The following is a 15,304-nucleotide window of genomic DNA, read 5'->3' as shown; positions in this document are numbered from 1 at the left end:
TTGCTTATGGAAAGTTGCATTAAAACTCCTTGTGTATCCTTTACAAAAGAACATCTGTTGCTTATGCAAGAGCAAATTTGAATTATTGAGAGAACTGACCAGGAATGGACTCCAGGTTGGACATGGCTCTGTCCTGGGAGCGCATCAACTCCTGCAGCATCGACGGGTTTCTGGCGATCTCCATGGTTTGCCGCAACAGATCAGGGTTGCTCAGCATATGGTTGATCTCGGGATGACGCTGCAACGCAATGCATTCAAGTCACTAACGTCCATTTGCGTTTTGCCACTATTATTAGTATGTACTGTCACTAAAATATACAGAAGCGTTTCAATACTATTATTGGAATGCACTGTCACTATAGCCTTCTGAAGCTTTTTGTACAATCAGAATTCATTTATTTAACAGAATTCCTCCAAATATTCGTGACTACTCTAAGAAGGATGTAATGTTGTATCTCAATAATAACAGCACAATCAATTTATAAAACTCATAATATTACAAAGGTAAACATAATATAAGAAACGTCAAATTTAAAAAATGACAGCAAATCAAATCATTTATTTGCTATACAATAAATACATATTAAAAAGAGAATACATAATTTTATAATCAAAAGTATAAAATAAAAAGTAAGCATAAATAATACCAAAATCATAATTAGATACTTTTCATGTGTAATTTGGCATCACCAGCAAAAGGAATTAAGCCTTGCCCGCTGGTGAGAGTTAAATCAGTTAGTTATGCTTGATAACATCTTTTTGCACTTTGTATTTGATTTCTTGCATCTTATACTTAAAATCTTTGAAGTTTCATATTTATTTTGTCCTAGTTTATTTATCTTTAGTAGGCTAACTCGTTTTTTGTATTATTTTGTTTTGTATATGTTTATATGCTTACATTATTAGAACTTTTCAATCTTTGCTGGCTGAAGTTTTAAAATTTTCCATTTATTGTCACTGTCGCTGCCTCAATGATAAAAATGTATTATTACTTGTGTAATACAATTTTTCCTTTTTATTTCATTCCTTTCTAATAAATTTTCGTTATTTTCCTTTTTTTAATAATTATCTATCAAAATCTGATGTATATTTTGATTTGAAAAAAATGGACTGTCACTATACTACACTAAAGCGTTTTGTGGCTATTATTAGAATGGACAGTCACTAAGGTCCATTTGCGTTTTGTCACTATAATATTTTGTCACTATATATTTGACCTAATTTAATGACTAATCACAGTACCTGACTCAGTGCGGATAAAAGCATTGTGAACTGGTGGAGCAATAAAGCAAATATGAGTCATCACTACATGCTGCTGAGTATGACAAATGTTATCCTATCAGTGGTTGAAAAATGTATAATGTTGCTATTCAGATGTAAAATAGGTACAGCTTTATAATAATTTTAGATAAAATTACAAAAGTTGAAGCTTTTGAATCATCATGTATTAGTCATAACTTTCATACGCATACAAGCTCAAACTCAATTTTATTGGTGGCTCTCCTTCGATTAATTGGGGATTCATATCAAAGTCCATTTAAACTTATAGCCCAGTCAATAAAGGTTTTTTTCGATCCAAAAATTAAATAAAAGCTGAATCTTCTACCATCGATAGAACCCTCCCAGAGGGTCATTCTCCCAAAAGTCCCAAGAAATCCCCTTGGAGCTTTCCCCCCCTAGCACCCCTCAAGGTTGAAAAATGCAGGTAATCACGTAGAATCAATTATCTCTGTACCCATTGATCGGAAACAGCTCTATTATATGCCATTCGATTCGTTACATTATGGACTACAATATTAGTTCTATTCATTTTTTCAATAAAATTAACAGTTTTCTTGATAAAATAATATATATGTAAAAATTTAGGGGTTTTTCGATTTGATTTTTTTGTTTTCTTCGATTAACTTCGAAGCAAGTAGTTTTAAAGAAAATGAGCCGAATAATTAATGTAGCCACTCTTATTGCAAATCCATTGATGTATATCTTTATGTATTTGCGATTCGATTTGACGCCGTGGAAGGGGAAACAGTCGACGCGGAACGGCGCGGCTGACTCTCTTAGCCATAGTAAACAGCAAACTGGAAATCAATTATCTCTGTAACCATTAATCGGAAAAAAATCTATCATGTGCCATTCGTTTCGTTAAATTAAGGACTACAATATTAGTCGAATTCATTTCCTCAATAAATCGAACAGTTTCCTTAATAAAATAATATAATGTAAAAATTTAGGGGTTTTTCGATTTGATTTTTTTGTTTTCTCCGATTAACTTCGAAGCAAGTAGTTTTAAAGAACAATGTTACGAATAATTATTGTAGCCACATTCATTGCGAATCCATTGATGTATATTGTTATGTATTTGCGATTCAAGTTGACGCTGTGGAAGGGGAAACAGCCAACGCGGCTGACTCCCTTTACCATAGTAAACAGAATAATACTGCTGTCTACATTGCATCTCATTTACAGTATGTTGCTCGAAACAATCAATTTTGTCTATTGTTTTGACATGCGCTGTATATAGATTTTCACTTTTCAATACTCTTAAAAAATATTACAATTTTCATGATTTAAACATGCTCATGATAAAAATCAGGATTTCGTTGTTTTCTCACAGAATTTATTATATTAATTTGAAGTGTGCCTTCTCCATACGAGTCAGAGGTAACACAATTTGATAACTCTAGTTTCAGATATGATGTTTTTCAACGAAGTTTCATGATATATTATGTGTTCGACTCCTTCTTCTCATCCTTATTTTGTGAAAAATGAAGATTCAAAATTTATTTTCGTAGCTTTTCTTGTGTTTTAACTTGTTTCATCACTCTTTATAATTTAAACACTTGATAATGGAATGAATATCATCAGATCACTTGAACAAAAAAATTTTCAAGCTGAAAGTAGATTAATTTGTTGCACATTCGGTTCAAATATTAACAAATATTACCAAAATATTATCACATATAGTGAGAACGAATTATTCTGAAGCAACTATTCTCACTGAACATGAAGAGGCAATACCAAGCCAGAATCGCAGTTCCGTTCAGAATCATTATTATCAGAGCTTTCAAATTGATGCTATGTAACTATGGATGTTATCCCCATCTCACAATTTCCCTATTTATCCTTATCCTGATTCAGAATAAAGTAGTTGATCACTATAATCACAAAAATCAATGTACAGTACCTTATATTATATTTTTATTTATTTACCTATTTACCTATATTTATTTATCAATATATTTATTTACCTATAATAAATAGTAAAAATAACAAAATTTCTAGTAATAATGCAACTTTTTCTAGGTATGAATTTCAAGGCTCATAAAATGACTTTTTCTCAATCACAGGCAGAAATTCCAATGATTATCATAATAGTAATTTAATGAAAACTGTTTATATTGTACATTGTTCGACGTAAGATAAGCTACATCTTCAAGTTAACCAACTTATTTAGGATTATCATGTTTATGAATGAAAGCGAGACTGTGATAGAAGATTGGTCAAACTGAAATATAAACATTATAGACAATCCATATTTCTGATCAACTATAATTATAAATGATAGTATCAAGCCGTAATGAATTGAGCAACTGAATTTCAAAGTTACTATCCACTGTTCAAATTGGACTGTGATTCCCTTTTACTTCCAAATGGATTGAATTGCCTCACTCTTCAACGTAACAATTATTGAAAAAAAAACCAGTGGAATGTGAAAGTCATCCAAATAGCATTTGAATTTCAATTTTCAGATCATGAAACTCATAGAAAACTAATTCTTGAGAGAATAGTGATGAATTGCAAACAGTGCAAGTAACATTGATACAAAGCGATACAATGAAAGTCAACATCGATTAATTTAATATTGGACTTATCAAATTTATATTATTTATAAAGCTTATGAAATGTAAAACCAACATTTTAAATTGTCTCTACTGGAGCAAAACATCGATAGAAAATAAAGAAGAGCCAATCATAAGCACAATATACTTGTGTACTAGAATTCACTTGAACTAACTCATCACTTCAACCCTTCAATGATCACAATGAACTAGAATGGTATAAAAACTATGGAATTGATAATCAGGTACATTTTTCAAATAGCTTCACCCAACTAAATCTGTGAATGCTAAGTCATAAGAAATCATGTTCGATAGATTCAATTTGAATGCTTCAAATAGAAAATGATCTATTCTTTTGGTGCCCTAATCAAAATCAATTTCAATCAACATTAATCGACATAAAGAAAAGCTTCTGCCAACCTTGTATAGTGAATGGCAAGATGCGAGTGGAGGTGAAACATCGATATGTTAACAAAAATAATAGAAGATGATGAATCGTCTTTCAATTAATCTTATACGGTAGGGTACTTTGTGGTTAAATGTGAAACACTTTCATGATTTTCCTACCTTTTATGCATGCTTACTCTTCCTTAATATGTATGTTTGCATGGCTTTCATTTTTAGAATCTACTGAATTTTCATATTGGACTGTCTAAATAATCTAAATTCAACTAGTAAGAACGGAAGATAAGCTACTTTACAGAGAGAATCATAGAAAGTTTCGACTCAACAAGCCCAATGTATAATTTTTTTTATGCCTCAGCCGTCATATATATTTGGCTCAACTGAAGGTATATTATCAACCTGGCCTGAAGAATATTAACTGTAGAAAACAGCAAACACTGCACGCTATGATTTTTCAGGAAATTGCCACTGTTAACACTATTGTAATCTATGATTTATCTCAGTTTTTGACATAACTTATGATAAATTTTAGCATAGAATTATGATCATACACACATATTTTAAATATTTATTATATTATGATTGTAATAGTATGAATATTTTATCGGTTGCAAACAATATCTTTGTCTGTCACAGAATTCATGATTTAGCAGATCTATAACAACAAAATGATTTTAGAGAATTTAGAGAATTAAAATGTGAAAAATTAGTTTCATCGCATATCAAAACAATAGAAAAAATTGATTCTTTCGAGCGCCATAGTGTGAATAAGATGCAACTTAGAAAGCAGTAGGCCTACTACTGTATTTTACTGTTTACTATGGTGAAGAGAGTCAGCCACGCCATACCGCGTCGACTGTTTCCCCTTCCACAGCGTCAAATCGAATCGCAAATGAATAACAATATAAATCAATGGATTCGCAATGAATGTGGCTACATTAATTATTTGTCTAATTTTCTTTAGATTATTTGCTTCGAATTTAATCGGAGAAAACAAAAATCAAATCGAAAAACCCCTAAATTTTTACATATATATTATTTTATCAAGGAAACTGTTTGATTTATTGAGGAAATGAATACGACTAATATTTTAGTCCATAATGTAACGAACAAGAAGAAGAGGTTGAAGAGGAAATAGAGGAAGGAGAAGAACTACGAAGAGATAGAGGAGGAGAAAAAGTTGAAATAGAAATGGGTATCTTTTCGGATGCAACACATTGCTTTTGAGAAGATACGAAAAAGCATCTGTTGCTTATGGAAAGTTGCATTAAAGCTCCTTGTGTATCCTTTACAAAAGAACATCTGTTGCTTATGCAAGGTCAAATTTGAATTATTGAGAGAACTGACCAGGAATGGACTCCAGGTTGGACATGGCTCTGTCCTGGGAGCGCATCAACTCCTGCAGCATCGACGGGTTTCTGGCGATCTCCATGGTTTGCCGCAACAGATCAGGGTTGCTCAGCATATGGTTGATCTCGGGATGACGCTGCAACGCAATGCATTCAAGTCACTAACGTCCATTTGCGTTTTGCCACTATTATTAGTATGTACTGTCACTAAAATATACAGAAGCGTTTCAATACTATTATTGGAATGCACTGTCACTATAGCCTTCTGAAGCTCTTTGTACAATCAGAATTCATTTATTTAACAGAATTCCTCCAATTATTCGTGACTACTCTAAGAAGGATGTAATGTTGTATCTCAATAATAACAGCACAATCAATTTATAAAACTAATAATATTACAAACGTAAACATGATTTAAGAAACGTTAAGTTTAAAAAATGACAGCAAATCAAATCATTTATTTGCTATACAATAAATACATATTAAAAAGAGAATACATAATTTTATAATCAAAAGTATAAAATAAAAAGTAAGCATAAATAATACCAAAATCATAATTAGATACTTTTCATGTGTAATTTGGCATCACCAGCAAAGGAATTAAGCCTTGCCCGCTGGTGAGAGTTAAATCAGTTAGTTATGCTTGATAACATCTTTTTGCACTTTGTATTTGATTTCTTGCATCTTATACTTAAAATCTTTGAAGTTTCATATTTATTTTGTCCTAGTTTATTTATCTTTAGTGGGCTAACTCGTTTTTTGTATTTTTTTTTTTTTTTTGTATATGTTTATATGTATATGTATATGTTTATATGCTTAGAACTTTTCAATCTTTGCTGGCTGAAGTTTTAAAATTTTCCATTTATTGTCACTGTCGCCTGCCTCAATGATAAAGATGTAATTACTTGTGTAATAAAATTTTTCCTTTTTATTTCATTCCTTTCTAGTAAATTTTCGTGATATTCCTTTTTTTAATAATTCTTTATCAAAATCTGATGTATATTTTGATTTGAAAAAAATGGACTGTCACTATACTACACTAAAGCGTTTTGTGGCTATTATTAGAATGGACAGTCACTAAGGTCCATTTGCGTTTTGTCACTATATATTTGACCTAATTTAATGACTAATCACAGTACCTGACTCAGTGCGGATAAAAGCATTGTGAACTGGTGGAGCAATAAAGCAAATATGAGTCATCACTACATGCTGCTGAGTATGACAAATGTTATCCTATCAGTGGTTGAAAAATGTATAATGTTGCTATTCAGATGTAAAATAGGTACAGCTTTATAATAATTTTAGATAAAATTACAAAAATTTAAGCTTTTGAATCATCATGTATTAGTCATAACTTTCATACGCATGCAAGCTCAAACTTAATTTTATTGGTGGCTCTCCTTCGATTAATCGGGGATTCATATCAAAGTTCATTTAAACTTATAAGATAAATGGGAATGATGTGTTCTTTTTGTAAGAGTTGCATTGTGTTTACCTCGATTAACTCCTGCATCTGTGGATTGGCCAGAATCATCTGCCGCATATTGTTCGGATCGTTCATCAGCTGTTGGATCATCGGATTATCCAGCACCTTGCAAAACAAAAACATAAGTTATTTAATGTAGTACATGAATTATATTCCATGAGACTCTTCACGCTCGGTTTCACCAAACTTGGTCAAAAACATGGTCAAATAAGGTACGGTTTAAGCCGGCTCCAGACATTCGGCATGCAGCGAATGTTCGGCGCTCGGCGAATTATTCGTCTTGCTATTTGCCGATTAACGAGCACACATCTACACACATGCGTGGTTTGCCGAGCACTTGCTCGCTTTGGGAATAGTAAATACTCGTCAACTAAATGTCATCTACCGCCAACATGGATCTCGATATTGAAGATGCTCTTCTTGCTTATTCTGCTTTTATAAATGAACCAAACTAACCCTAGTTGGTTTCATCAAGATTAAAATTATTCATTAACAAGCAGGTAACCCGTGCTCCACAAGGGTCTATTTTAAAAGTTGACAAACTGAAAACTTGAGCGAGTGGAATCTTGAAGAGCTTGAACCATCCTCGGTTAATTATATGCAAAATTTCAAGTGAATTCCAGTCCAGTAGTTTAAGCGTGATGATGCATCATCAAACATAATTTTCCTATCCCGTACGTGTATAAGCCAGTTTTTTCCTTTACTATAAGCTAATTATAATATAGATAAGTTCTTCAACTTGGTACTAACATACGTGGCCAGAACAATTCTGTAAGGTTGCATCAAGATGAGGAAGGTTTCTAAACAAGATTTGAGTTCTGTCACTTTATTAATTTTGTAAGGTTCAATTAAGTTGAGGAAGGTTTCTAAACAATATTTGAGTTCTGTCACTTTATTAATAAAGACTCAAATCTTGTTTAGAAACCTTCCTCACTTAATGCAACCTTACAAAATTGGTCTGGTTAATAATTTAGTTACCAATTTTAACCATCTGTTTCGAAGAGGTAGTATCTCTAGATTATAGTTCTATATTACCATATGGTATGTACATTTCATACGAACATTCGTCGACTCTGATGTGTGCAAAAGTTCGACACTGACCGGGAGGGAAAACAACGAGCACGAATGTTCACTGCTTGCCGAATACCAAACATCCATCCACACTACTCGCGATTCGGCGAATCACTGCACGGTGTTTGCCGAATGACGCATGTCTGGAGCCGGCTTTACAATGAGTGCACAGGAACATATTATTTCAATGGTGACAGTGCCTACTCCACTGAGGCTCAAATCCAGAAAACCTTTTCGGCAGATCCCCTCACAGGCAGTAAACCCTCAAACACATCAACTGTGGACCGAAGCTTGGCAATCTGTTTCAGTGAGAAACAAGGACATAGTTGATGATCCAACTAGGAGGGTGAATGGTTTTGAGCTGCCTCGACAGGTGTGGGTGAGACTGAACAGATTTAGAACAGGACAAGGGAGATGCCAAAAAAACATGCATCGATGGGGCATATCAGACACCACTCCTCTGTGAATGTGGTGAGGAACAAAGCATGAACCACATCATTACGGAGTGTTCTTTGTCAAGTTTCCAGGGAGGGCTACAGAAATTGCATGTGGCAGACGACGAGGCCATACTCTGGCTCAAAAACATGAAAATACTAGTATGAATTGTTTTCATCTCTTTCTATTATTATTTGTCCATGCCACTGTATCCATTCGACATATATTTATATTAAAAATGTTTTTATAATTTTACATGATTTAATAATTAATTTTGATAATTTTATGTGTTAACACAGAGATCGTAGTTTTCGTAACTGATCCAACAAAAATGTTGACCGCGCATGCGCAACTATTGGCTAGTTCGCCCTAGGAACTTGTCAAGCTCGAGCTCTGTTACACGCTCTGTTCGCGTTGCACTCTTGCTCCACCTGCGATCATCAATCGATCTGCTCGAGTGACGTTCGATTGCGGAGCGGAGCGTAAGTCTGTACGCACCTTAACGGTTGAACATGCATGTACACTAAATCAGCGACAGGCTGTAATGAGGTTCCAAGATTACCCCAAAACAGTGCACACTAAGATTCAGTGAAACTAGTTTTATGGTCTAAAAAATTAGATTTCATTACAACTTGATTTCACGTTGCTCCATCACTCGACAACATTCTTGTCGTTTTTAGAGCTAGTTTTAAAATATTTTAGTATTATTTTAGAAATGTAATGCTGGCATTATCTAAAAGCAACCAATCGAAGACCACCACCAATGTAGGTATAATAATAATAATATCGTGTGACCCTGCTGGCTCGCAACTGATCAATTTCAGGGCCTCTGACATGACCTAACGAATGCTTTTTAGGCAGCCGGGACCGACGGCTTTAACGTGTGCATCCGAAACACGGGAGTGGCCCAAGATAAATATCTTGCCAGGGCCGGGATTTGAACCCGGGCCTCTGAATCATATAGCCAGCATCTGATCCACTCGACTACGTCCACTCCAGAAGGTATTGTACATCTCTCAATAATAAAAAATTAATTCTTGAATTTCTAAGTGTTTTATGTTCAACAGTATTGTGTATTGTTTTCTATTGAATATTGTAGACTATTGTGTTTGATACCTGGTGCATGAGGTCAGGATTAGTGATGAGCTCGCGCTGCATGCGTTGCTGAAGTTCCATGAAGTTGGCGCTGCCCAAGCCGAGGCCCTCGAGACCCATGAGACCTCCCAGACCGCCGAGACCGAACGGAGTCGCCGCGACGCCTGGCGCCGGCTGCTGCCCGGCCGTCGGCGGTCTCTGAGACGCCTGCTGGTTGTTGGGCGTCGATCCTGCCGCACCCGACTTGATCACCAGATGCACCATCAGGCCGTCCTTCAAAAGACAAACAAGAACAATGAGATTCAAGTAATAAAGTCGGCACTTGATCAACATTGGTTTGCTTTCCAACTCCAATTGCTCGAACAGAGAGTAACCGTTTATTAGTTGTTCGAGAATTCTACATGCAATGTGAAATATTCAATGATTGTTCAAATAGAGTAGCCTATATTGGTGTCCACGTTACTATAGTGAGGTCCACGTTATAATGACAGTATTTGATCAACTTTGGTTTTGCTATCCTTGTCTATCATTCGACAAAGCCGGTGGTACTATCCTTTACTCGGTCCACAACGATGCCAATTATGTTTTTGACAGTGTAGAAATAATATATAATTAATTAATGCAGAGAATCAGCATCGCTATTCTTCTATCTTCATCCACTGCCATTATAACGTGGGCCTCACTATAGTAGTTCTGTGAACAGTAGACCTCACGCAGTATTCTCATCCACAAGTACCTGATTGAAACTATAGACCTTATGGAAATACAACTGGCTTCTCCACACATCTGTGTAATCACTTTTCAGCTGATTATAATGAATAATTCTAGTCTGATTTTTACTCTAATATTGGCGTATGAAGGAGGCTCCTTTTTCCTTTTATATTATCCTTGAAATGCAAAATTTCTAAAAAACCTTGCATATACGTCGACGCGCAATTAAAAAAGGAACATACCTGTAAAATTTCATGAAAATCTATTACCGCATTTCGCCGTAAATGCGCAACATATAAACATTTCAACATTAAGAGAAATGCCAAACTTGAATCTTAGACCTCACTTCGCTCGGTCAATAATAACAATGGAGTAAGATAGGAGAGCAACATTGCCGAACTTCGGTCTTATCAATGCCTTCCAAGAACGGTAGCTGATACACGTTTATTAATATAATATTAACTGTTTATTCTCGTTCAAAATGATCAATTATATTTTATTAAGCAATAAATTATATTTTTTCAATAATTTCATAATTAAGATGAAATATTTTGTTAATTATCATCAATTCTACATTGTTGAAAGACAATCTGTCAACAGAGCAAATCTGGAAAGAGATAGAGCTATTCGCTTTGTTGAATGATAGACAAGGATAGCAATACCATTGCTAATCCAACACTGCCAATATAACGTGGACCTCACTATAGTCGTTCATTAATATTGTTCGAAAATTCTACTTGCAATATGAATTATTGTGAGATAAACGTTATCAAGTCAGCACCTGATTAATATAAGTTTACTTTCTAGCTACAATTGCTCCAATAGAGGGTAAAGCTGCGTTTACAACAAAGTTATCAACAAAATGTTAATAACTTAATCCTTATAGATTCTATTAGATTGAACGGAACTTGACAAACACATATGTTCATCATGTGTATGATAAGTTATGTTCAATCTAGGATTAAGTTATTAACATTTTGTTAATAACTTTGGAGTAATCTAAGGTTAACCGTTCATTAGTTGTTAGAAAATTCTACTTGCAATGTGAATTAAAACGAGATTAACGTTGTCAAATCAGCACCAGATTAACATTGGTTTGCTATCTTGGTCTGTCATCAGAAAAGCAGATAACTCTATCCCTTTTACACCTCCGAACCGTTGCCAAATCCGATATAGAAGCATTATGAACTAAAATATTTATTCTTACATCAATGATAATTTAACAACATAATCTTATAATGATTGGGAATAAAAAACAGGCTTGCCCGTAACTATTTCAATCCAGAATTTTTAATAAATATAGGCAAGTCCAAAGTTATCACTAAAATAGAACATATTGGCATACTAAATGACTAAAATATTCACATATTGAAGAAATTTTTCAACGAGGACTGAAAATATAACTTACTCCTAGAAACTCTGGTTTCTCTTCTCCTCTCATCCAGTTTGTATACTTTTCTCTATTATTATTTCATTTAGGCCTATCTTGAATGTTTATTATCAATATTGTACAGTTTACAGTATTTGTTAATGGGCCCGTTCTGTGTACATGGAATGTGGTAAATTGTCCGATTCACAATTAACCAGGTAAAAAGTTCCGCGTTCCATGGGAAGAGTTTTGACAGATTCTGTACCAGAAACCAGTTCCAAGTTCCTGCCCCACAGTCGAAGCGTGGTAAATTGTCCGACCTGGTACAGTTCCAACTATCTGAGCTCTTATTAGTCAATTATTTTAGTCTGCTTGCTTCTCTGCGCATGCGCTGATAGTTTGTCAACAATAGCATAGCCACAGAATACATAACCAACAAAATTATGTTTGATAACCATTCGTTAAATGAATTTTTCTCTATAGAAAATTTGAGAGTAATGGAATGAAAGAAATGCACACTTCTCTAGACGGTAGGTTTGTAAAACAGCCTTTCTTCATTCACGCAGCTAGTAAACGACATATTTTGGTGTAAATCAACTTTATAAGTGCGCGCCAAAAGCTTGAACCAATTGATTTGAAATGGCGTTCCATGGGAACATTTTGCACTAGTCACGTGATGGAACCCGAACAATTTACGATTGGAACTGGAACAATTTACTGTACACAGAACGTACACATTGTAGGCTATATATTATTTTTACTTATTAATAGTAGTTCTGTGAACAGTAGACCTCACGCAGTATTCTCATCCACAAGTACCTGATTGAAACTATAGACCTTATGGAAATACAACAATAGACTGGCTTCTCAACACATCTGTGTGATCACTTGTCAGCTGATTTATGATGAATAATTCTATAGTCTGAATTTTACTCTAATATTGGCGTATGAAGGAGGCTCCTTTTTCCTTTTATATTATCCTTGAAATGCAAAATTTCTAAAAAACCTTGCATATACGTCGACGCGCAATTAAAAAAGTAACATATCTGTCAAATTTCACGAAAATCAATTACCGCTTTTCGCCGTAAATACGCAACATATAAACATTTAAATATTGAGAGAAATGCCAAACCGTCGACTTGAATCTTAGACCTCACTTTGCTCGGTCAATTATCACTACTAATACTCTTTATTGATTTGTTGAGCTTAAAAAAATGTAATCATCAACATTTTACTTAAATTATTCTCAAGCTATAGAATAACTTTGCTTTTATTCAAATTGAATGATGAATTAGTTTTGTTTCAATATAATTAAACCAGGAAAACACTGTAATATTGTCGTAAAGATGAGAAAAAAATAAAAGACGTAGGCCCTGTTTGTAGGACACTTAGGGCCGGTTTCCGAGCTCGGGATTTAGCTAAGTCCTAGACTTTAAAAAGCTGGAGTCAGAAAATTGGTTTTCCAAATTGGGGCGTAGTCGCAGCTTTTATAACAGTAGTCGTAGTTTTTATTTTCTCATTTCTATAATTGGAAACGTTTTTCCTTGACAAAATAAGACATTCCTAAATAATTCAAAATAGCTGTAACTTTACACTATTTTCTTTTTATTTTATTTTGTGTTCTATCTTCTAGTTTTTTGGAATTTAATTCAAACGTGACTATGACAATGACTGCGACTACGCCCCGTTTCGGAAAGCTAATTTTCCGACTCCAGCTGTTTAAAGTCTAGGACTTAGCTAAATCCCGAGCTCGGAAACCGGCCCTTATTGAATCAAATGTACCATTAAATCTGTATTGGATCTATAGGTTTAATGCTCCATTAGATTTAATTAGGGTACAAGAAACCAGGCCTTAGACTAATAAAATACCTTGATGTTGTGAGTGCCCAGCGTCTCGTGGTCCTTCATTATTTTTCCGGCGAATATCAAACACAGCCGATCTGTCTGCGAGTTGAATTTCTGCGCTACAAGCTCTTTAAACTGTAATTACAAAAAAAATGTAAAGTCAAATTCATTTTATTTTCACTCATATTAGAAGATTACGCTTCCGTTTTTCGAGAAAAGTGTTTCGTATAAAAGTTATACTTCGTTTTAATACCTTCAAAATAATGTATCATGATTCGAACTTTTTTGATGTCCAATCTTGATGTCTAATCTTGATTGCCCAGCTATCTGCACAATGGGCCATATGAATAAAGTTGAGCATATGCTCATACTTCTAAAATATGGAGCATTTGCTTCATTTTCTATGAATAAACTTGAGCAAACCCTTTTGCTCATGCTCATCAAAAACTTAGTTTGAGCATTTGCTCAAAAGTAAAAGCTTATACTCAAAACTGTATGAATAAACTAGAGCATTTGCTCAACTTTTGAAGCAAATGCTTCAAAAAAGTGAGTCTAGTCTAGAGCAGCTTATCACCTTCTGCTCATAGTAAAATACCTCAACTAATTCGTATGAAAAAGAGGAAACTATACCAGATACGATCACAACCAATAGTTGAGAACTATAAAACTCTTTTTAGATTCAACCATGATAAATATCACCATTATTCTTACAAAAGAATAAATAGGGCCTACAAAAGATAGAATAACCTGATATAACGATAGCCATCATAAAATAGGAAATAGGTATTTAAGAAGATGAGAGTGTAGACGATTATAAGAAGGCTATTGATATTATAAGAATATGCTGAAGATTGTTATAGAGATGACATTTTTCACGCTATTATTTCAAAATTCTAAACTCAACTAACCTAAAACTCTATCCATAAGAAGAAAAAAGATCAGAGGACGCAAACACAACGGTGCCCCCTACTTGCATATTTAACGCTTCCGTGAGCGCTATAAAACAAAGTAAGGCTACAAAAGTGAATCAGCTGATAAAAAATCTTTAAAATACGTGAGCATTTGCTCCAGAGTTCAGGAGCATAAGGTAAGAGTATAAGGTAAAGCTTATTCATATAAAATTGAGCAGATGTTTTTGCTTCTACCTTTTGCTCATGAGCAAAACCTTATGCTCCATGCTCTTGCTCATGAGTATTTGCTCTGGTTTTATTCATATGGGCCAATATATTCGCGCTAGTTGTCCATTTCAGTAATACTACTAACAACAGGTGTTTTCTTGTTTTCTGGAAAAACCGTTCCTATAAGTGTTGTTTCTGTTCTCAATTCCCGAAAACTTGGGAGCCCTTGGTGATAGACAACTGAATATACAGAGTGAGTCATAAATGGTTCCCATGCATATGACTCACTTTGTAATCTTAAAACACTATGGGCCGGTTTCCAAGCTCGGGAGGGAAGTTCTAGACTTCAAACAGTCCGAAACGGGGCGTAGTCATAGTTTTTATGATAATCTCTACTTTCTTTTAATTGGAAACGTTTTTCCCTGACGAAATGAAACATTCCTAAATAGTTCAAAACAGCTGAAACTTTACACTATTTTCATTTTATTTTGTGTTCAATTTTCTAGTTTTTTCGAAATTTAATTCAAACGTGGACTACGACTACGCCCCGTTTCGGAAAGCCAATTTTCTGACTCTAGCTG

General features: G+C 34.3%; 1 protein-coding gene across 1 annotated transcript in view; it reads right to left on the bottom strand.

The window, feature by feature from the left end:
- Positions 1-15,304, bottom strand: part of LOC111048231 (ubiquilin-1) — a 39,733-nt gene that overhangs the window by 23,152 nt on the left and 1,277 nt on the right. The window contains exons 2-5 of the mRNA XM_039435313.1: positions 13,630-13,740; positions 9,702-9,953; positions 7,089-7,184; positions 5,592-5,730 (exon numbers count right to left, since the gene is read on the bottom strand). Of these exons, the coding sequence (XP_039291247.1) occupies positions 5,592-5,730; positions 7,089-7,184; positions 9,702-9,953; positions 13,630-13,740 (598 nt within the window). The remainder of the gene's footprint in view (positions 1-5,591; positions 5,731-7,088; positions 7,185-9,701; positions 9,954-13,629; positions 13,741-15,304) is intronic.

The sequence above is a fragment of the Nilaparvata lugens genome, chromosome 9, assembly GCF_014356525.2.
Source record: "Nilaparvata lugens isolate BPH chromosome 9, ASM1435652v1, whole genome shotgun sequence".
Classification (NCBI taxonomy): domain Eukaryota; kingdom Metazoa; phylum Arthropoda; class Insecta; order Hemiptera; family Delphacidae; genus Nilaparvata; species Nilaparvata lugens.
Note: the sequence above shows the minus strand (reverse complement) of the source record. Positions and strands in the feature narration are given on the sequence as shown.